This window comes from Dermacentor variabilis, chromosome 7 (genome assembly GCF_050947875.1).
Source record: "Dermacentor variabilis isolate Ectoservices chromosome 7, ASM5094787v1, whole genome shotgun sequence".
NCBI classification, from domain to species: Eukaryota; Metazoa; Arthropoda; class Arachnida; order Ixodida; family Ixodidae; genus Dermacentor; species Dermacentor variabilis.
The window spans coordinates 124022487-124045987 of record NC_134574.1 but is presented as its reverse complement, the minus strand read 5'-3'; the positions used below and the strand labels follow the sequence as shown (position 1 = coordinate 124045987).

Genomic DNA, 23501 nt, shown 5'->3' with positions numbered 1-23501 from the left:
TTGGAAGAAGCTTTTCAAGGCGCTGATGGCAATTTGTAAACATTTATGGCCACCCCCAAAATACCCCAGCACTTTCTCCAATATGCTGCTCCCAACAAGCACTTTATTTCTAAGACTTTCGTTTTGATATGCGCAGCAGTTTGCAAACACAAAATTCCTTAGTCCCCCAGCAAGCATCAAGAAGCTTAATTAGCATAAACTTGATAATTTTCTGCAGTGGCCCAAAGGCACGTGCAAATTTAACATCTATCCCAGCATGTGCCTACCATCCTACCTATTCCTGCAAAGCTTAATCTTTAGATGCCTGATATAGTTCTGAAACAGTGAACTGTTAAACACCACATCGAGCTTAAAAGTACATTAACCTAACTTTGATAATTTCCTACAAATCACTTAACCCACATTTACCAATGGTTCCGTCAACAGATTTTTGTTGTCATTTGGAGTGAACATTCTCAGCTCCATATGTCACAATAACAGCTCCATTGCAAAAACAACATAAATTTTTACAAATTTAGGTAATTTAACATTTGGGAACTGTTCAATGGGTAACACATCTTAAATGGCTAGTTGGTTCATCATTACAGCAGGGAATTACTATACGAATGCAAATGAGGGACATTACACAAGAAGACACACAAGACAAAAATTTAAATTTTGGTGTTTTATGTACTAGCATCACGATACAACCATAAGGCATGCCATAGAGGGGGACTTTGAATTAATTTCGACCACCTGGGGTTTTTTAACCCGTTCAGTATCACTGGCATATAGGTAAATTTCCACATTTCTTCCCTGCCATTCCACTGACATACCTGTACGTTATCCACTCTCTCCCCTTGTATACCAAGAGTGCCTTTTTCACTGACCATGTCATTTCTTTCAATTTCGCATAACCAAACCTAAACCGCTGTGTTTATTTGATTATATCCAAGAAAAGAAACCAACGCTAAGGGCGCATCACCTTTAAAAAACCTGACATTAAAAGATTTAATGTACACTTAAATGTACCGTATTTGCCCAGTTCTAGTTTGCCTTTGAAGCTAACACGCACCCAATAAGGAATTATGCAATTAGCATACTCAAGCAGCTTTGCATACACAAAATGTAAACTCCACTGCGTGCCCACTGCAAACTTTTTTTTTGTGCTTTCCTTGCACTCATTTGTAAGCATGGCCATTTGCGTCCCCCAACTTTGAGTGCGCAAAATGTAGAACTACCATATTTTAACAAGTTTAAGCAAGAAAATAAAAGTGCACCCAAGTATACCATGCCCCTTACTTACAAACGAAAAATAGAACACGGACCTTACGTTCATGGTCAGAAAAAAGAGAGACATGCCGAATTTACTTTCACAGAAGAAACAAATTTATAAATGAGATTTCATAACGGAAGCAGTGCGCGTCATCATCACTTGTGCTTCATTGGCCACACTAGCAAGCACGCAGGTTCGGTATTCTCTAGCAATCACTTTTATGTACTACAATTCCTTTCACGAGACTTTGCATGACTCTGCATCAGATGTGTTGAAGTACACAGCCAACAGTGTTCCCCGCACTGTGCGCAGATAGTGAACATGGCACAGCACCAAAAAGCCAGGAACGCTGGTGGCCATGTACCTGATGCATCCGGTGCTGAGTCACCTGAAATCTCACAAAAGTGATAACATCTCCAAAAGTGATTGGCGGAGAGTACTGCTCCAGGTCATAGTCGAGCACTAAATTGACCCACAGAACCTTCCACGAAAACATGCTCTGTCACCAGGTTATGACAGCAATGACACTGCATTTCTGATGGTAGGCGGTTGCCAAGCCAGGGTGGGCAGGCTGTGGCCAACGCCAGGATTGCAGTTTCTGTTTCGCATTCAATAGTAACGCACAGGCAATTTTCGGATCCATTTTCTCGGAAAAAAAGGTGTGTGTGTTAGGTTTGGATAAATAGGGTAGATAGTACATGAGCGATTTCACATTTCAGCCTCATCAAAATGTGGCTGGTGTGGATGGGATCCTAGCTGCAATCTGATGCTCAGCAAGGTAACGCCACAGAGCCACCGCAGCGGGTGTTCGTTATGTTTGCTCGGCTCCTGCACTCTGAAATGCCAGTCCCATTTCGTTCCCATAAGGTCATGCGTATGAACCTCCAGTCTGTTACACCTGCCCTGGCACCTTACACCTGGCACTTACACACTTACACCTGGCAGCAGGATGTTGTCGCTGGAAACAGTTAGTTTGCAGGTTTTCATTATTTTATTTCAATGTTTTCAACTTAGCGAGTTATCAATAGTTTGCTGCTTCCTATTTTATTTGAAATAATGCTTCATGCGAGAGCAGCTTTTGCATCAACCACAGTGCTGGCACAACAGTTATGGGCAGCTATGTTTTTCGGATGACAGATTTTTTTTTTTTCTGCAGTCCGCTACAAAACGCATCGATGAGGTTCTGCTATACATGCCCAACAACATTTGCATATGAGGATGGGGCCACTGACCTTTCTCTGGTCGAGCTGAGAGTTGTGAAGAAGCGTCGGCGTCATCGTTGGGTACAGCGTCACCATCACGCCCGACTCCCTGCAAGCAAGCAAGGTTGAGCAGCTTTCAACCATTCGCTCATCTACACGACTTTGGAATATCATGCTGCAACTAAACATATGCTCGCTCATGTATCTCACAACTTCTCCGTCCCGTAGTAAGAATGAGAGCAGTATGTTAACCCTTTACGGTCATAAGGATTGAAACAATTTGCTACTGTCAAGAGTTCCAGTCAGGAGCCATATTGAACATATTCAACACCACAAAGAGAAAAGCGCTCGGGCAAACAAATGCAGGGTAAGCGATCTTTTCGAAAATATGTTTTTTTGTTTTCTGAGCCACTCAACAGTACGAGAGCACTGTGTGATAGCACTTATAGCACTGTCCTGGATGAATGCCAGTATTTGCACTACAGGTCTGGCGAGTCCTCATCGTCCCTTTCTTCCAAAGCGCTCGCATCTGAAGACGTTTGCTGACCATGTGAAGGTGGAATATCTCCTCTTCAGTACAAAATTAACCTTCTGACACACCAAACTCTCCTGAGTTTCGTCTATAAAGCTCATTTCAGAAAATGTCGCCATCTAGTCAATGCCTCGTGCCGAAAATCCCGCACGAAAATGCCTCCAAGTGCCGTTGAATAAGTGGTGCGCTAATGTGGGGACATTGCAAAAAGCACTTCTAAGTTTTCGAAAGCTGGCGCAATTAACCCAAATAATTCGCAAACGCAAGCATACATGCCTCTTGGGTGCTTCCTGAGATCTGACCGGGACTGATATTTTTGCATTACAAGAAGGGCCCGACACGTCTACAAATGGCCAAAAGCTGCTTGAAGCTCGTTAGTGATTATATGGCATACCAAAAAATAAGCACGTCATTTTTTATGCATTGGGCTGTTTAAGAGTCAAAAACTGCCAGAGAGGCCTCTGTTTCGTATGGAAGAAAAAAATGTACTGAGCATACATGCCTGTACAAAAGTCTTTAAAATATGAGTACGTAGTCGAAAGAGCAGAAATGCAGGCTAGTTGGGTATTTGATTAGCGACCGGATTATAGGCAAATGCCTATTTGTTCCCGCACACCAGGGCCCCACCTGTTTGCTATACGAGCCCGAATTATGCGTTAAGGAGTGGTTTAGAACTCAGTTTATTGTGCCTGTAAATGCTTATTTCAGTACATTGTGCCTCTATACACCTATATTCGCTTTCAGCACTACAAAACGCTTTCTTGGGCACTGTTTTTGATTCGAAGGCACATTCGGTTACTTCTTTAAAAACCTGGCAGCATTCACAAGCTGTTTCTAATGGCAACACCCCTGGCACGCTTGGGTTGCCCACGATAGTTGCACTTCTGAGGGCCTTTCACCAACTGCCTGGCAGTGTCCGGCAATGGCAGGGCGAAAGATCGCCAAAAGTCCATTTCGTCAGTGAACATGCAACTCCATGTTACACTACAGGTGCGAATTTGAGAGCAGAAGGCACAGCAGTTTAAGAATAACGTAGAGCAGACTTTAGCTTGGAAATACTGCTGACTGTATATCGCACTGCCGGTGCGTTAGGCAGAAGCGTGCAAAGTTTGCCGAAAGTCATGTCGACTGCAGTTACGTGGTCGCCTTTTTTTATGCCTCCTCTTTTTTTTTTTTGCAGCCAATGGCGTGCCGTGTGAACTCTGCAATAGTGCAATAGATAAGCGATAAACTGTGGCCCTCGCACAGCCTTTCCCTGCCCCGCTCGTTTTATTTGAATAAGTGCATGCAAGAAAGATACTCCCGTGCTCCAACGTGTGATGATAAAAGAAACACTCGGCCAAGAGTAAGGTCATGGCAATATACAAAAAAGTGCCTGAGAGTTCTCGGGAACAGTTAGCAAGTCGTGACCCGGCTGCTTCACCATACCACAACTTTGATGCTTCCCATGTGTGTCACAACAGCTGTCGAAAAAAGTTGGTGCAAAGGCGCAGGCTCTCTTGGAAGAGAAACATCAAATCTTCACTGCTCAAAGAAATTTTGAAGATTCTTACAGGCAAACACTCAAGAATCATAAAGTGCGTGAAGTCGTCAAACACACAGAAACACAAAAACCCTCCGTTCACCTCTGTTGATGTTGAGCGTGTTCAGCCAAGCAGAGGCAAAATCATGAACCCCGAAAGCTACAGCTGATAATCATGCGTTACTGTTCTTCGATAAAGTTTACAAAGGTATATACACTGCTCAACATTTCTTTTCTTGCTGGAAAATTTGTCGACATTTCAAACCATTATGCACAAACTTTTAACTTCTCTCAATAAGCATTCAGCAGCTTTCCTGGCATATTAATTTTATGCTTTCTCCACTTGATGCGCCATAGTGAGGAGAAAAGTTTGGCTAATAAATATATTATACCTGTTCACCTTGTTATAATAAATGCATTGAGCATTTTGGTTGCAGTATGTAGATTGACAAAAAGCGGCATCTCGTGCGCCCAGCTAAGCCTTGTGAAAATATGGCTTGCACAATGTGGTTGCTGCCCTTACGACTCCATCATTAACCTTACTGTGAAAATTGGCCATGCATGGACGTCCAATACATAAAGCAGGTTGTCATTTGCAAAAAGTTTGGAGTGCCTACATAGGCCCATATTGTGCCTGAAATGGGGCATTAATTAAGTGCCTATTTTAGGCACCTAAACCCTACGTTTTCAATGCCTGTAAATCAGGCCTCTATTCATGATGATCTAATAAGATCATGTAAAACGAAGAAAAAAAACATACGAGGCACATATGTGGCATGTCCTTTGTACATTCATTCTTTCCTTTAGGCACTGTTTTTAGAAGAGCACATGGTCACAACAGGGAAAATGCAACAAAGTGCGGAAATTACAAGCACTACAAAGCTCGTGAAGGTACAGTTAAAACAACAAACAGGAGCCCAACACTACAGCCTAAAGAACACATGCCTGTATACATTTCAAACACCAAGAACACCAAATTTCATGGAGGGTATTGTCGTCATTGCCAACGTATGCCATAATCTTGCTACAATTACACTGTTAAATGTTTTTTTTCTCATAAAAAGCGCAAATTGAAGAGCACATTCATCTAGTAACAGAAAGTGAATGGCCACAAAGTGAAACACAATATGATGACTATGAAGCAATGCTCTGTGTCTTTGCACAATGCCTTGTTTGCACAGTTCCAATCTGAAAGTACATTTCTAAATATTAAAGCTCTCAGACTAGCTTGCTGAGTACTTTACAAGTGGCATTTACTGGAGATGCTCATATATTGTGATAGGATAGGAGAATTCCCAATTATAATAGTATTAAATAAAGCCCTGGCAATACAATTTATGTATGCATGTGTGTGTGTGCGTTTGTGTGTGTGTGTTTTTTTTATTTATCTATTTATTTATTGGCTGACCGACTGACTGACTGACAATCAATCGCAATGTGAGAAGAAATACAGAATTCGTTTTTGAGCCACGATTACTTGTGATGCACAGAATTAAATATGACCTGTTTATATGAAACAAGTTGTTCTCTCATTGAACATTTAGTCTCAATGAACAATTTTTATCAAGGCATGTGCGTTGAGCCAGTAAGACCTCCTGAAGGAAATCTGGGCGAACACTTTTCATATTGCTCAAGGGGGGACAAAATACGCATTATTGCATTCCGCACCAACTGGAATGCGGCCACGGCAGCTGGGAGTAGTACCTGTGACCTTGGCAGTGAATCTAGGTCCTCCTCAGACCCAGCATCTGTTTTTCATCTTTTTTGTACATCCCAAGACAGAAACGGTAAGTTAAGTATTATGGCGCAACGGGAAGCTAGACGTATGCAGCACTATATGTCAAGTATTTCAATCATTTTCCAGCTACTGGTTTTCGAGATAATTGTTACTTTGAGACGTACTGCTGTAATCATCACCAACAACAAGAAATCAATGGGCAGTACATTTAAAATGCAAGCAGCTGACACGCCAATCTACGATCGTCAACAAATCACCATGTGATGTTAAGCCTGTCTTTATGCGTTCACGCAAACAGCAGACACTTTTGTCCTAACAAATTCAAGATGGAGATTCTTTGTCCATACAGTAAAACCTCGTTAAACCGTACCCGCTTAAACAGTAGTTTCGTTTTAAAAGTAGTAAAGTCAAATCCCCGACTCAGCGGCCATTGAACATAAGGTGTTTTGTATCCGCATAAACCATACCAGCTTATTGCGCACGCATCGGTTAAAACGTAGCATTTCAACTTTTCGTCGCGCAAACACGGCGGTGCGCCGCCTCCATCGGGCGGCCCGGCAGAACAACAAGCCTCGGAGATCGGAAGAACGGCCTCCAAGTGCCCTGTGCATTTGCACGTGAAGCCACATCAACATCAACATCATTTCGACGCCATGCCAAAGAGCGTTATGGCGTCGTCCAAGCGAAGACTCACATCGTTCCGAAACTCGGATAAAAAAGACGCCGGGTGCTCAGCATAGAAGAAAACTTAGACATCGTCCGTGCTATCGAACGTGACACGAAGAAGTCGGTGCTGGCATGCAACAGGGATCTGCTGTCGACTACAGTGTGTGGCACTTGGAATGCGAAGAAGTTGCTCGGCAGCGCTGCTGCGACCGCGAAGACATGTCAGCTACGAGGTTCGACTTTTTGCCATCGTTGCCTGTGTTGTTGCCGAAGTGTCGAGTAGCGACAGTGATGAGGACGACACGGAAAGCGACAGCACGGGCGATTCAGGCCTGACAGTGGCATAAGCTGGGCGTTACATCAGCCTCCTGAATGCAATCGTCGCGGTGAGAACAGAGGCGCGATAACATAACTCTATTCCAAATGAGAAGTATTCCAAACTCTGGCACCCGGCAATGAAAAAGGCACCCCCGGGACTTCTGCAGCACTACTGCGCACGTGCACGACGAATACGTAACGACAACGTGGAATCTGCCATGGAAGTGTTTGCTGAGAAGAGAGGGCTGGCTGAAAAGCTGGCATGCAGCTTCAGTAAGTTTGAGGCTGCTGTTGTCGTCATGCTAGGTCGCCGCGGCATCAAACGAAAATAACATTTTTGCTGCGCGAAGTGAATAAATACTGCATGTTTTTTTCCCCTATCATCGCACTCTCTCTGAGTTCCGTTTTCGACAGGTAAGTGGGCGATCTCAAGCTATTTCAGTTAAACAGTGCGTACTACCGTTTAGTACGTACTTTTTCCGAGCTCTGGCCAATTACGGTTTAACGAGGTTTCACTGTATACACAGAGCTTCTCCTGTGAGAATGTACCTTTCCACCTGATCAAGCAAGCAGTAATTCAGGTTCGTGAGCAACTAATTGCTAATAAGAATTAATTTTAGAATTTTAGAATGTATTCTGTCACTAGGATATTGTTGGGTCTGACAAGGATATCCTAGCCAAAACACTTATAAGCGAAAGGTTTTCTAAATATGCACTTCAAAGAACTGCACACAATATGTCACCACAAATAAATATGAATAATTTTTCTCCAGCTTCTCCAGAGGCTTCATATTTATAGGCATGGAATCTGGTAGACTTCAGACCAATTTAAGGTGTGAAAATTCCGATAAAAACTTCTATAACAGCAGTCACTCGCAATCAGTCCGTCAATGCCATAACCGCTCACCTGATTTCAACTATCTTGGCTGTGTACACCGCTCCAAACTCAAGAGTTGGCTCACGCTGATAAAGACGGAAACAAAAATAGTGTTACAGACTGCAAAAAAAAGCAGAAATACCAAGAAAGCACAGAAACATGCAGTTTAGGATTAACACCCAATTTTAGGATTAAAAAAGAAAAGCATAATTCGTTGCCCATATTGCCTACCAATTCCTAATATTGTCAACGTAAAATCAAATACAGTCAAACCTTATTATAATGAAGTCACGTCCAACATGAGAATACCTTCAAATGATATTTGTTATAAGCATGTATTTATTACATGCTTGTATTATCAAGAAAAATTTGATTTATTCGGTTAATATATACAAAACGTCGTCATATCTAGAGGGGTGAAAATACTGAATAACAGGTTTTGAATCGAATACAGAATCCAAACAAGAAGAAGAAAGCCGAATATTGAATCGAATATCATCAAATGTTTGACAAATTTAATGCTTAAATTACAAATTCCTGGCAAGAAAATACGGTGCTGAACATGTGCGAGAATCTCCTAGTATTGCATAACCAGAATGTTCCAAGCTATCAGTAACTTGGGTACACAGAAATCAAGACATGTATACAGTACAGTCTACTACCCTCATTAAAGGAAACTCCAAATTGGTATGCCAGCACTGATTACTGCTCATTTTCAGTATGTGAAAGTCTGGAAAATATCTATAGAATGTCTGTTGAATACAATCAAGTGCTTTTTCTTTTCCTTCTGAGGCTAATGAATCGATGATGTTCTAGTGTACTGAACACCAATGAGGTTCTGAGTTTAATCCCTTATTGCATAGAAAGTTTCTATTTCCAGTTTTTTCTTTTTTTTCAAAATACAGAACGGCTATCCCAACTTTACAGCGCATGGGTTATTGTTAAGCCAATTTGCGTGACAGACAAAAGAACCGCGCATCATGTGACTCGATCACAGCTTCGCACGTAGTTGGCGCTGATGGTAAACAGGCCCTACCTGCGCCGTTTCACTGTCAGGATTGGTGTGCCTTACCACCTGACAAAGATGCTGAAATCTGGAGGGGCACGGGAAGCTCCCGCGATGCTGCTGCCCCGCCCCCTCTCGTTTTCCCGTAATCCGTGCAAATGTACGCAGCCGAGACATGACACTTTCGCGCCTGCCGTGTAAATCCAAAGCTAGTCTTGTGACAAGCTGCTTGAAGCTACAAAAAAAGAACAAGGTGCATCTACACACAGCACCGGAAACAAGAGGCCGCCGTACGGTGCGTCGCAAAAAGGTGGCCACAAGCAACTTTGTTGCCATCACATGCACTCGCTTCCCTCTGCAAAGTAGTTCGTCGGCTTTCCAAGTATCGCGCGGCGTCTGCAAATAGATTTGTGTCAATTCAGCACTAACCCACAACTTTAGCCACCGGCACCCAATAAAGTAGCGCCGATTAGGTCCAACTGCCTAGGCAGTGTGGCCGTGATGAAAATTCACCGCTGGCCAAAGTGGCCATTATGGCATGCTTGCTGCTGACATATTTATATGGGTGGCTCATCAGTGATCGGTCCCGAGAACACATGTACGGGTTTGATTGACGGTTATCAAAGGGACGTGAAGTCACTTTTGATGGCTATTCGGCCCGATCTTTGCACGCGCTTTCACACTTCCCGAAATAAGCACTGCTTTTGTTGCCGCTCCCTCTGTCTGCGTGTCACATTGTCGTTTTGACCGGTCCTGCCAACCTGGACAAACCTTATCGTACTGATGGAGGCGGCCCCGGCTGATGTGGCGCTGTTCTGTAAATTGCAGAGTTTGGGCGCGGCAAGTATAATACCTGCATCGGGCTAAGGTCGGGAAGCGCATGCAGTAGGGCAGCAGCAATCATCACCGAGACAAAGTCCGCGCCCAGGTCAGCCAGAATAGCATGTCCGGGTTGCACTCATTTATGCAGCATTGAACCTGAGGAGCTTCGTGGTGCACACGACATGTAGCATTACATCGGTCCGTAGGGCTAATATTTTAAATACATAATTAACTGAACGTTCACTATTCAATTTGATTTGATGATATTCAAGTATTTGCACACCCCTAGTTATATATGTCTTGCATAGCAACATTCGGCTACATGTTCTTTTTGATACAAGCTGGCCAACTATCTTATTGTTATGCCAGTAACTGATCATTATGTGTTATTCATCATGCTAATAATAAAGACTGTTACAAATACATTTATTACGCTCTTTGACACAACCACGAGAGAAAATGTTTTATTTTTATGCTATAAAATACTGCAGCCAGTTATTATTAGGTGAATATCATATTCAAGTCATTCTTACTTTTTACACATTATTGCCACAAGTTGTGCAATGACACTAACTAGCCATACACTGACTGAATCTTCTCAAATAAAGCTTTTCAGCTGCGAATGATTTTGAGAATTGACATGTACAGAAGAGGTTGGAGACTGTTAGCAATTTTCAATGCCTTCATGAGTCTAACAAATGCAGAATTTTTGTCAGAAGGTCTAAAAAGAAAAAAAAACATGTATGCGCTTTCTGCAATACAGAAGGCATGTTGTACACAATTTCTTGCTGCGCTATATGCAGCCTACACTACGGTCAAATCAGGGCAACACGCACCTCTTCCTTGAGAAACTGCTCGACCATCTCTTTTGCTTCATTCATGGCGTCCTGGTTCGGAGCAAACATCTCGAAGCAAGTGTCATCGATTGCTGACAGCTGAACGCCTGCAGGAAAGCCAGAGGGGAGGAAAAAAAGAGTTTTATAGAGCAACGCTCTGCAACACTGAAAGCTGTATAACAAAAAAAATGTTGTCATCAACTTGAAAGTAACACAGAGCAACGAAGAGAACCTCAATCTCGGTTTTTCAGAAATACTAAAGCTCTGCAGTTGTTTAGGGATCAAACCCATGGTCATGAGTTTTCTTAGTAAGGTCTTTTCTGAAGCTATTCTTTTTCACATTATGTCAATGGTCAGAGCGATACGTTGCAGGCATTGTAAAAGTTAGGTCAGCTGGCCGTGAAGAGGATAAGAAGTGCGGCATAGCATCGAGTGAAAGGCATTGCTACAAAATCGAAACCTGGAGTGGTTGCCCTATTGTCTCGAGCTCACCAGAAGGCTAGAAAATGGCAGCGAGAAGTCTAATTTATTGGAACTCAAAATGTCGGAAACCTGCAAAAGCAAACCAATTCTGCAGAAATCCGCAAGGTGGAGAAATTTTCATGAACAAAATTTTCGCGTGAATCGATTTTCTCTTTTTTGAACCTTGCTCCATTTAGCATATTTCCACGGAACTGATTTGTTCAATCAACTGTGCGTCAGGTGTGACTGCGTAAAATTAAGTACTACAGTCAAACCAGGATATATCGCACCCAGGTACACTGACTTATTGTCTATATCATAAAGTTGCAACATTCCTTTGCAAATTCCGTGCAAAAGTATATAACTGCACTATGTGCATATCAAACTTCTGTTCACGGCCCCATTCGATGCATTGAACGCTGTGCCGTGCTGCACCCCTGCAAGCGCGCTATCCCTAACAAGACTGCGATCACTTCTCATGCCATCAGAAATATTCATGGTGGCGAAACAGCACCATTTTTGGGAGAGGCTGACAAGAAATTGAATATTATGGGCAGTACATGCAATGAAGGAAAACTCAGCATGGTGCATGTCTCACAATATGGAAGACTCGTGCAGCAAGGGTCTTATTTGCTCTCTGAAATTTTGAATTTGCTTTAGTAAGCTTCACCGCGTCACAGCCACGTAATGCAATGAAGCATGCTGACAGCAGAAAGAACTAATAAAGCGCACTACTTGCGGCCGTTTGTTATTGGAAAGAGGATCGCCAGACAGCTTTAAGAGAACGGCCTCCTTGTCCGTTCACACATTCCACAAGAAATGAAAGGCACTCCACTCTTTTCACCGAGTGGCTCTGGGCATAGGATCGGTAAATATTTTCACATTCTCCAAAGACTGCCCGAGACGTTCGGAGTTTTCAGATAAGCTTCAGACAGGCATATTTTATACGTTGAATTAATAATATATCGGAAGTATTTTGTAATTCCCTTCGAGCTCAATATATCCGGGTTCCAATGTAGATACATCCTTTTAGATACTTGCTTTATGTTCTTTTCAGTGTGCATAAATGAGGGGGGAAAACAGCACACGAAAAAGACTTCATGCACCGCAAACATAGCCGCTCCTTTCTACAAAGCAGCTAACTGGATTGGCTTGATTTAGGTTGTGTCAACCTTGTGGCCAGGTATACAAAACACAGCTTGGTTAGGGATCAAATTCAAGGTAGTATGCAATTTTGTGATGTATAAGGGCCTTCAGGGCTTTGAATATAGTGTTATGATATTTAATGTTGTTCAAGGGTTACAAGGACCATTATGAGCCTTGCACGGTCGCTTCTTACAACGTGGTGGTGTTGAGAATTATGCTGGGTTCCTTTCATAATGATTCAAACTTTGCTGTCTGCTATCAAAATATGCATGCTTTATAAAACTCAATCTCTTTTTTTCTCTCCATCTGAGGGTCGACATCACCAGGTGCAGATTAATGCAGCAGCAGGTTATACATGAAAAAATGCAGTACACCTTAACTAGAACAGTTGTAATAGCTATAATACTAAAAAAAATTGACTGTTTCACCTGTTTCGGCAGTAAGCTTCTTCAGGTTGTGACCTCCGAGACCAACGAAGCGTGCCCGTTGATGCACTGGAACTTCTAACCTCTCTGAGCGGGAGAAAAAAAAATGTTTTCTTTATTTTGCATGTGGACAAGGCAGTTCAAGCTTCCTGAAACAATTGCAAAAGAATAGGAAAGAAGTTTTCATTTCTTACGGCACATTCAGAGAGCGTATGAGAGTGCTCTGACCATGCTACGAAGGCAGTGAAAAACACTTTTAACACTATATTATGAGAACAACTCAATATGGAAGTGATGATCCTGCTTTCTCATCATCGTCTATGCTAGCAGTAATGCTTAGCTACTCTTTTACATGAGCTTTGCAGTGCTGCCAGAGCCCTCTGGAAAGACCGCCTGAAAATGCCATACGTGTTTGCTTAGTCCGACTTAACGCACACAACTACGGCGCCATGCAGGACTTGTACAAAGACACATGCCTTTATCATAAATGCATGAAAACTCGATGCCTCTTTATATTTCAAACACAGAATAACTTTCAACACGGAAAGTTACATGCAACATACTGATAATCTCCTTGAGGTATCACAGGGGAAAAGTCACCATTTAAGATGACCCTCAGAAATATTACAGCTGCCGACTGCCATTGATTTGACAGCAAAGGATTTGATTCACCTTTTGATTTAGCTGTGTCAGAAGTAACAAAAGAACATCCACCTGCTGCGAATGCTTTTTCATTAAAACTCTCAGACAATATCAACCTGCTTCACAGTCCTGTCGAGACTGGATTAACGGAAGTCCAATGCACCATTCACATGGCCTCAAAATACAGGAATGCCTTTCTACAAAGCCACGCGAACTGTGACTTTGCAACTAGGTTGCCTAGTCCAAAGTGTGTGGCAAATGTACAATAGACCCTTTAGACAAGTGACAAGATGGCTTTGCCGCAATGCACATAGCCCGAAGCATGGCTGCGAACACATTGCTAAAATACTGATTAATCTGTGGCAAGTGCTTTGTCACTGTTTTTTTGCATTCAGTCCAAGAGATTTAATACACAAAAGCACGAATGACACACAAACAAACCAGTAATCACCATTTTAGCAGTGAGCTGGCCACCATATTTTGGACAATTGTGCATAAGGAGAAAGCTAGGTAGGCCGTTTCCTAAACTATGTATTTAACTGACCTACAACTCTTCTCTGCTTTGCTAGTACAGGGTTTATCAGACACCGAATTGTTCAGCTTGGACAGAGCACCTGCAGCAATCCATTTTTATAAGCCATGTGAGGAAAACATGGAAGAAGCATGAACCTTTTCTTTTATAGCGTCATCAAATGAAGGAACTTACCAGAGACAGGCCAGTTGTCTTTTTTCAGAGTCCTCGGCTTGCTGATCACTTCGTTCATGATCTTGAGGATCTCAGACTTCCCTTCTGAAGATTTAAGAAATGATCGAATGTGTGTTGAAATGCCATTTTCTTCTTATGCATGGCATCAGAACACAGTGACAGCAGGTTAGGCTGTGGGTTTTTAACATCCCGAAGCTACTCAAGGGATATGAGGGGTGGTTCACCGAGGGAGACTCTAGATAAATTTCGGCCAGCTGGGGTGCTTTAACCTGCATTTAAATCTAATTACTGCCCAAGTACTTTTGCATTCTGCCCCCGTAAGATTGTGGCCATCTTGGCCAGGAACCGAATGAGTGACAGTGTGAAACTCAAAGTAAAAAAAATGTTTTAAATCCACTAGAATCCTCTAATGAAATATAGAATTATATTTGTACTACTGATATAACGACCACTTTTCGTGGAACTACGGAGTTCGTTGTAAATGAGTTCAACTCTATCTACAAGTTTTCAGCACACTGACTAGAAGAACAAAGATTTTTCAAAACTTTGTCCTAAGGCCCACTCCCCCCTTGTATGCAATCTCAACCGGAGTAAAAACTATCCATTCTAGCTATCAGTCAAATAACCTCAGCAGACTCAGCAGAAAATATTTATGCTAGAGTGGCAATAGCTGTGCAAGCACCGCAACCATAATGCACACAAGAATGGCATACACAGTGTTCATTTTTGAACATTTTAGATTTACAGGTGAATACCTCTTCTTTAAAGGCTACATAACACTCTCCCCGTTAACAACATTGTTGAAATTATATTGTTCCTTCATACATTCACACATTACATAGGCTATAGCAATTTACGGATTAACCTACTAGACGATGCTGAAACACCTTGAAGTAGCACAGAACACAGCACTATGCGCTGTTCTCTTCATATAAAAAACAGACTCAGTTTCATATGCTAACAGATTACTAAACGTACAACCCATAACAGTTTGTACCAATTATCATGTTTTATTACTTGCTTACAAACTTCTACATAATGCTGGTCTATGCCCATCAATAATGTTAACATATCAAAAACCCACATATTTGCTACATTCTACTTCAACTGTACCATTACGCATACCCTACATAAGAACTAACTGAAGATTATATTCATTTGCTTACATTGCTGCGAAACTGTGGAACACTTCTATCGTACAGCATCACACCATTCACACCATTTTATTTCTACAAGCAACTTGCTTGTGTTTGCACTGAACTTATAATAGTAACCTTGTTAATGATGAAAAAACGTATTGCACACATTTGTAACAAAGCTCCTGTAATATGTACCTGTATTTACCGTATTTACTCGAATGTAACACACATTGTTTTTCTGATAAAACGGGTCCGAAAATTGTGTGCACATTAGAATTGAGTAGGACCCTAAATATGCGTTACCCTATCGCCATTGGCATTTCTATATCGTAACCTCATATAGGCCTTGAGCATAGCTGCCGAAGCTTCCACCATGTGCTGTAGTATGTGTACTTAGGTTAGTCTGCCACCAATCTTCCCATTTTCTGCGTTTGCTCGAACAGTGTGGAAGTGCTGACTGCGAAGACATGCTGAGTTCATCATGATGCCGCAATTAGAAGGAAAGTGATCACGTGTGCGGAGATGGATGAAAATTGCGCCACATCACAAGTGTTCGGAGTTCCCGAAACTTACGTGCGGGACTGGCACAAACAGGAGAGGTGCTCTGCTACGGAGGCTGTTGTGTACCGGCCGGCCATGCGGCCCACATCTCGTCAAAGCGATATGCGATATAGAGTGTATGCGTCTAGGCACACCAGGCTGTGTTCTGGTTGCTTAGCTCGCGTTGAAGCGAGAGGCCACACAAAGGTCAATTCGCTTGCTCCTGCTACTGCACTTCCCGACTCCAGCGTTTTTATACAGAGTTTTCGCAGTCATTGAGTGAGAGGTGTTCATGTTTGCTTCTGTGCGCGTGACACCATGCTTGTTAATTTAGTTATTAACCGAGTGTGTAAGAGTTTACACGGCCGATAAAACAACTATCGTTACTTTTTGTATAGCTGTCTACTAATTTCCTATCGCAATCGATGCTTCGCATTTTGGGCAAAACTGCAACTTTCTTTATTTATCGCAACTTTAGCAGATTGGGAGTAAACCTTTGTTTGTCCAAATGAGAGAGTTGTATTTCTGTATGAAAGAATGAAGTGCACTGTACTGTAGTGGACTTTTTTTAGGTCACGGCAAAGAGGTGCGCATTACAGTCGAGGGCATTTCCTTTTTCCTTTTTTTGGGGGGGGGGGTTTCAGAAAGTGGGTGAGCGTTACAATCGAGGGCATGTTAGAATCGAGTAAATACAGTATTTGTTTGCCTTGCAATTATCTTGTAATCACTTATGTTCAAAAACAAACTCCTGCTTCAACCCTTCAAAGGGCTCTGGGATCCTGCCTGTATAAAAATAACATGTCATTATATGTACCATAAATAAACAAAATTGATTGATTGATTGATTGATTTCCATTACTCCCAATCAAATGCTTGGTGAATAGGACCAAACTTACCAGTTGCCTGCTGAATGGCCTCCATGACAACTTTCAGAGGAAGCCCAGGAATCTTGATGTCAGCCTGTGTGTCATCAAAAAGAAAGAAAAAAAAATTAAAATAATATTAACTGAGTAGATTTAGCAGGTGTGGGAAGTGCAATATCTGCATACTGAGCTTAAAAAGACCTCTCCCCAGATTTAGGCGTGGCAAACAGAAAAGCGCGGTGCATAGGTCAGCACTGACGATTGCACTGGCAAAGTGTCAAACCACTGCACGGCATGAAAACCGCTGCAATTTCAAACAAAAGCCTCCGTGCACTTCCTCTTCATGAAAAGGGTTCTACTTAAATTGAGGATGACGCAACAAGCTATGGAAAGAAGAATAATGGGTGTAACATTAAGGGATAAGAAAAGAGCAGATTATGTGAGGGAACAAACGCGAGTTAATCCCATCTTAGTTGAAATCAAGAAAAAGAAATGGGCATGGGCAGGACATGTAATAAGGAGGGAAGATAACCGATGGTCATTAAGGGTTACGGACTGGATTCCAAGGGAAGGGAAGCGTAGCATGGGGCGGCAGAAAGTTAGGTGGGCGGTTGAGATTAAGAAGTTTTCAGGGACGACATGGCCACAATTAGTACATGACCGGGATTGTTGGAGAAGTATGGGAGAGGCCTTTGCCCTGCAGTGGGCTTAACCAGGCTGATGATGATGATGATGATGACTTCCTTTTGAGGGAGCCCTACACCCAGCCGGATAACCGAGGTCACAAGCATAAATGCCTCCACATCAAACGCACTGCCTGCAATGTCGCCAATTATGGCACACGTGACTTCGGTAAATTGTCCAATGCAGAACATGGAAAACCGGCATTGGCAGCATACCGCACAAGAAAAATAAAGAAATAAAAATAAATGGAAGAGAAGAAATTAAAGAACTAAGGGACATGGTCGCTCGTCTGCAATACAGGGGAAGGCAGAAAGGGGGATGTTGCTTTTGCACGCTAGTCAAAACATGCTTTAGGGAGCACGGGCAACGTTCCAACCTGTCTAAATACTGTGCTCTTCCACTCATGGCCATCCAGCTAACAGCCCAAGCCACGCATTTCTGTTGTACATGTTTGCATTGAAGGGGCAACTTAAATTAATTAAATATAGGATAGTTGTCAAATTAAGGTGTTTTGCAGTAAGTATTTCAGCGTTCCTAGGTGACAATCCCAATGGGGATTCGGCTCTCAACCACACTTTGAATAGCTTCACGCGGACCGAGTGAGTGCAGTTGTGACAGGTCACGCGTGATATCGCGATATGCTATACAGTAAAACCTCGTTAAACCGTACCCGCTTAAACAGTAGTTTCATTTTAAAAGTAGTAAAGTCAAATCCCCGACTCAGCGGCCATTGAACATAATGTGTTTCGTGTCCGCATAAACCGTACCAGCTTACTGCGTACGCATCGGTTAAAACGTAGCGTTTGAACTTTTCGTCACGCAAACACGGCGCTGCGCCGTCTCCATCGGGCCGCCCGGCAGAACAACACGCCTCTGAGATCGGAACAACGCCCTCCAAGCGCCCTGTGCGTTTGCGCGTGAAGCCACATCAACATCAACATCATTTCGACGCGGTGCCAGAGAGCTGGCGTCGTGCAAGCGAGGACTCGCGTCGTTCCGAAGCTTGGATAAAAAAGACGCCGGGTGCTCAGCATAGAAGAAAAATTAGACATCGTCTGTGCTATCGAACGTGACATAAAGTCGGTGCTGGCACGCAACAGGGATCTGCTGTTGACTACAGTGTGTGGCATTTGGAATGCGAAGAAGTTGCTAGGCAGCGCTGCTGCGACCGCGAAGATATGTTGGCTACGAGGTTCGACTTTTCGCCATCGTTGCCTCTGTTGTTGCCGAAGTGTCGACTAGCGACAGTGACGAGGACGACACGGCGATAGCACGGGCGATTCAGGCCCGACAGTGGCATAAGCTGCGCGTTTCAGCCTCATGAATGCAATCGTCGCGACGACAATAGGGGCGCGATAACGTAACTCTATTCCAAATGAAAATTATTCCAAACTCCGGCACCCGTAATGAAAAAGGCGCCCCCGGGACTTCTGCAGCACTACTGCGCACGTGCACGGTGAATACGTAACACCAACGAGGAATCTGCCATGCGAGTGTTTGCCGAGAAGAGGGGGCTGGCTGAAAAGCTGGCACGCAGCTTCAGTAAGTTTGAGGCCGCTGTCGTCGGCGTGCTAGGCCGCCGCGGCATCAAACGAAAATAACGCTTTTGTCGCGCGAAGTGAATAAATACTGCATGTTTTTTCCCTTTCATCGCACTCTCTGAGTTCCGCTTTCGACGGGTAAGTGGGCGATCTCATGCTATTCGGCTAAACAGTACTACCGTTTAGTACGTACCTTTCCCGAGCTCCGGCCAACTATGGTTTAACGAGGTTTCACTGTATATACAACCTCAAGTCAAATCATGATTCAGTTTCTCGTATAAATCCACTCTACAGAAAAAAACTTCAACCAGCATACCTGGAGCGCTGTGATGCCCTTCTTGGTACCGGCCATCTTGAAGTCCATGTCACCCAGATAGTCCTCGATACCCTAAAACAAACAGTAGGCACAGGATTTGAATTCCAGCCATAAAGTGACAGCTTTAAGGCTGGCATTTGCATTATGGCTGGCACCTTTATTGCTTGCGACAGAAAGTTAAACATAGTGGTTGCGTTCATTCGTGTCATTTTGCCCCTCGCATGTCGCACGTTCCTCTGCAATATGTAACCATGCAAGAATTTGCTTTTTCTTTATTTCAGGAGGATTTTACCTAATGCTGACACCACTTTATGCTGTCTTGCCTGAAGCATTATGTTATTCACATGCTTAATCACGTTAAAGAGAAAACAAGGAAGAAGAGGCAAAGGTGTGCACTGATGTCATTTCATTTACAGCGTGCTTGCTAGATGGCGAAAATACTCCATCCAGGCAAACAGGGACGCTTCGTATCTGTACCTTCATAACTTTATAACAAGGTGGATCACATCTGTGCCTTGGTGGCACAAGTCAACTCGTCAATGCACACAATAAGTGTCAACTGACAAGCAAGAGCATATATACTATGTTAAAGGCATGGAAAGAGACCTGAAATATCTATTGCAATTCCTTTCAGTCATAATTTTATGCAAAGACCTTTGAGCTTTTTGGTCAGCAAACGTATACAATTCAGTGCCTGCTGACAAAATTAAGCTTATCAGTGCTCAAAGATACAGCAAAGTTAGGCCTCGCCACGATGAAACAAGCAGTGCTAACTCCTCACCAAGATGTCCGTGAGCAGCCGATAGTCGGCGAGCTCGTAAGAGCGCTCCGGATCTGGCACAGTCACGAGACCGATGGCAACGCCGGCCGCAGGTGCCGAGATGGGTACTCCGGCATCCATCAGGGCAAGGCTCCCCCCGCAAACGCTTGCCATGGATGAGGACCCTGCAGCACGACAACGAAAACGGTGGTGGCAGGTATGTTCACGACAGTTGGCCAACGTGTACAGTCGGCATCAAAAGTTTACGAACCGGGAAATCCAAGGAAATGCTTAATATTCTAGTAGTTTATGAGTGTAGTCGGCAAAATCGTATGACATTAGGTTGGTGAACACCAGCACGGGCTAAAAATCTGAACAGCCAGCTTCATACCTGGGCTGCCAATGATGCCATCAGTTTTTTTTTCTCAGGTTTCATGGTTTAGAAACTTTTGACCCCAACTGTACAAAGCCCTCGCAGTCAATACATTTAATTAAACGAGTTCAGCCATTAACATTTACGCCATACCATCCTTCCTATTTTTTTAAGATCCTGCATATGTGAACACTCATTATGGGTCTAGGTATTAGTAGGTGTTAAATTGGGTATTAAATTTCGCTCAGAAAATTGTAATCGACGGCTCCAAATCAATTTTGAGTGCCTGGTGTTCTTCAACGTGCCTCTGAATGCAAGCACACCAGCATTTCTGCATTCTGGCCCCACATCAGCATGAACGTCAAGGACAAGAATTGAACCTTTGACCTTACACTCAGCAGGGCCGAATGCCACAGACACAGACACTGCTGTGGGAAAGTGCATGACCAATAATAGCTTAGATTTTTTATAAATAAACGCTTAAACTTTGCCTGCAATGCTTTTTAAAATAAGCAGTACACGTCACATTCTGCTAATTCGACCCTGACGTAACCGACAAAACTGACTAAATTATTCAGCAAGTCGAACTGAACAAGATGAAGAAAAAAACACCATAACAGAACACAGATTCATTTGACAGTAGTTGCCGGAGTCTAACACGCTCCCAAATTGAGCATGTGTCTGCTTTATGTGTCCAAAGTAGAAAATTAACCTAGAAATGACATTAGAGCTCCTAAACGACACCAGGTTTTTTAATATGGCGATTGGTTAGCTAGTCAGCTTCGCCGCAATACAGCCGTGTTATGCAGTGAAGTGTGTGAGCGTCACGAAGGCGGTTTGGTTTCATATCCGATTGCACCGCACAAGCAATTTTAGGCCCAATTTTCTTGGAAGACAATAGACGCGCATTATAATTCGGTAAATACCGTAATCAGACATTTGCGGCTACATTTATTGTTAGAATATCATCCTAGGGCGGGGCTAAAAAATTTGAAGGACACTTAAGCTTCTCCTTTAGGAGTGGAACTCGATAGCATTCAAAGATGCCCGATTGCTTTTCACGCTTCCGGGCAACTGCAGCTTATGTAACCATGATGTTTACCGGGAAACGCTTGCGGCGAATGCTACGCACGAAGGCGAGCTTTCTGGTAGAAATGCGGCCTTTTGCGTGGGCCAATCTCCCGTTATTGTTTCGCACTTTTAATATTTCAGTCTGAGAAAAACTAACATAAAAGGTGTGTGCTGTTGGTGTTCCTTCTACATGACATTTGTTTGTAGGCTGTCATTATCAAAATTCCGAGGAATAACTTTGTAAAGAATAAAAGACAAGGCATGAGCTACTTTGGTCATAGAAGAGTGGTTGGGTGTGCGTGATTCGAAATGATTTTTACCGAAAGAGTGGTCAACGCAGGACAGGGTACGCCTAACATGGGACGCCGACACCGAATTTCCTGCGACACGGGGCCCTTAATGCTGTCGCGTTAATAGGCATTTTTGAGGGGAGATGACCAATGTCCAACGTATTCACTGTCCCCTAAGCTCCGTCATAACAGGTGCTACCACTAAAGGGGTCATTATTGGGGTCGCTATAGGGGTCAGGTGCATGCTGACTGGTCAAGTTCAAATTATCGGGCGGATTCCAATTTTAGCATCGAAATAATGAACGTTTGGGGTTAAAGGGACACTAAAGGCAAATACTAAGTCGACGTGAACTTTCTAACTACCATTCCAGAAACCTCGCAACGACTGTTTCGCGACAACAAAATACTTCGTTTACGAGAAAATTGCATTTGAAAGGCCCGAATGCCTTTTTCGAAATTCAAATCTCCCGCCACCGAACCAGGGGAGTGGTGACGTTGCATACGCCTCACCACCCTTTGCTGCCGTCGGTGAGTAAAACCCCACCCAACAGACAGCGGTACCGAGCCAAGACAGAGTGGTGGATTCGCTGCTGCAGCTGCTTTTTGGTCAAGTGGCGTAGACCATTTGGGCATCCTATGACATCATATGGAAGTTGAATTCTCTGCTACTTGCAGTTTGTATGAGTTTCACGAACCAGCAAAACCAGCGCAGAAGAGAGAGAGAGAGTGCGATTGTGAAGAGGAAGAGGTGCTATTTTCTGCGTGATAATGAAACTAGTGAAACGCGAAAGTTTGGGCAGTGCGGAGTCGAGCGAAAATGAAACCTTTCGACCGCCCCCGTCATCGTCAAGAGTAATTTAGAGGAGTTCTTTTTTTCTAAAAAATGAAATATAACTGGAGAAGTAGCATTTTATTTCATCTTATAACACAATACAAGGATGTTTTTACAACGAACGGTTGAGTACTAGTGACAAAATTTAACTGAGGAGTGCTTTCGTCATCAGGCAAGTGCTTCAATGTCCTGAGGGAGTCTCTAACCATGTCCTGCATTTACCTCAATTTCTCGATTATTAACTCCTTCCCTACCGTGGGGAAGATAGGCGTTTCTTGTAGGTTACGCCAGATTTTTTTTTTCTGAAGGAACTACTGCACTAAATACATGTATATTGTGTAATACACAAACTAAATGCAAAATGAAACCATATTTATAAAGTTTTATTAACGAGATATATGTAATAAAGAAGATATAAATTGCCAGAATAAAGATTGTGGGATAAAATATAACAAAGTTTGCAAAGACACACTTGATTCTACTGAGAAAAATGTGTCACAAAAATTATTAGAGATACAAAATGTATTGCCGTCTAATAGGCACTATCTCCAAAAAAGAAAAAAAAAAAGTTTTTGATTGAACAGGTACGCCATTACGAAAATTTAAGTGCGAGCACTACAGCTTGGGGTGCTGGGGGCTGCGGCCACCGATGTTTCGGGCTGGCTTGCGTCGTCGTTGCTCCCAGAACCAAAGTCCGACGAAAAGGCAGCATCCTCAGACTGGCTGCTGCTTGATACATTGATAAAATCAGCCGCAGACGCAGCGGAATCACGAGATCTGCAATCTTTCGAAGCACATGCGCCAACTTTCGGAGGCAGCCATTTCTTTATTACTGCTTTGATGATCGCAAAACTTTGGAGTGCGTTCAAAAATTAATGCCCGGCAGGGAAAAAGGGAACAGCTTAGAAAACAAGAATATAGTTCGCCTCCTTCATGT

The 23501-nt window shown here is 43.1% G+C and overlaps 1 protein-coding gene across 1 annotated transcript in view; it reads right to left on the bottom strand.

Annotated features, from left to right (window-relative positions):
* The window catches only part of PNPase (polyribonucleotide nucleotidyltransferase 1), a 50638-nt gene that overhangs the window by 806 nt on the left and 26331 nt on the right, over positions 1-23501 (bottom strand). The window contains exons 15-22 of the mRNA XM_075699188.1: positions 20020-20183; positions 19239-19310; positions 16731-16794; positions 14156-14239; positions 12811-12894; positions 10775-10881; positions 8141-8196; positions 2488-2566 (exon numbers count right to left, since the gene is read on the bottom strand). Coding sequence (XP_075555303.1) covers positions 2488-2566; positions 8141-8196; positions 10775-10881; positions 12811-12894; positions 14156-14239; positions 16731-16794; positions 19239-19310; positions 20020-20183 — 710 coding nt within the window. The remainder of the gene's footprint in view (positions 1-2487; positions 2567-8140; positions 8197-10774; positions 10882-12810; positions 12895-14155; positions 14240-16730; positions 16795-19238; positions 19311-20019; positions 20184-23501) is intronic.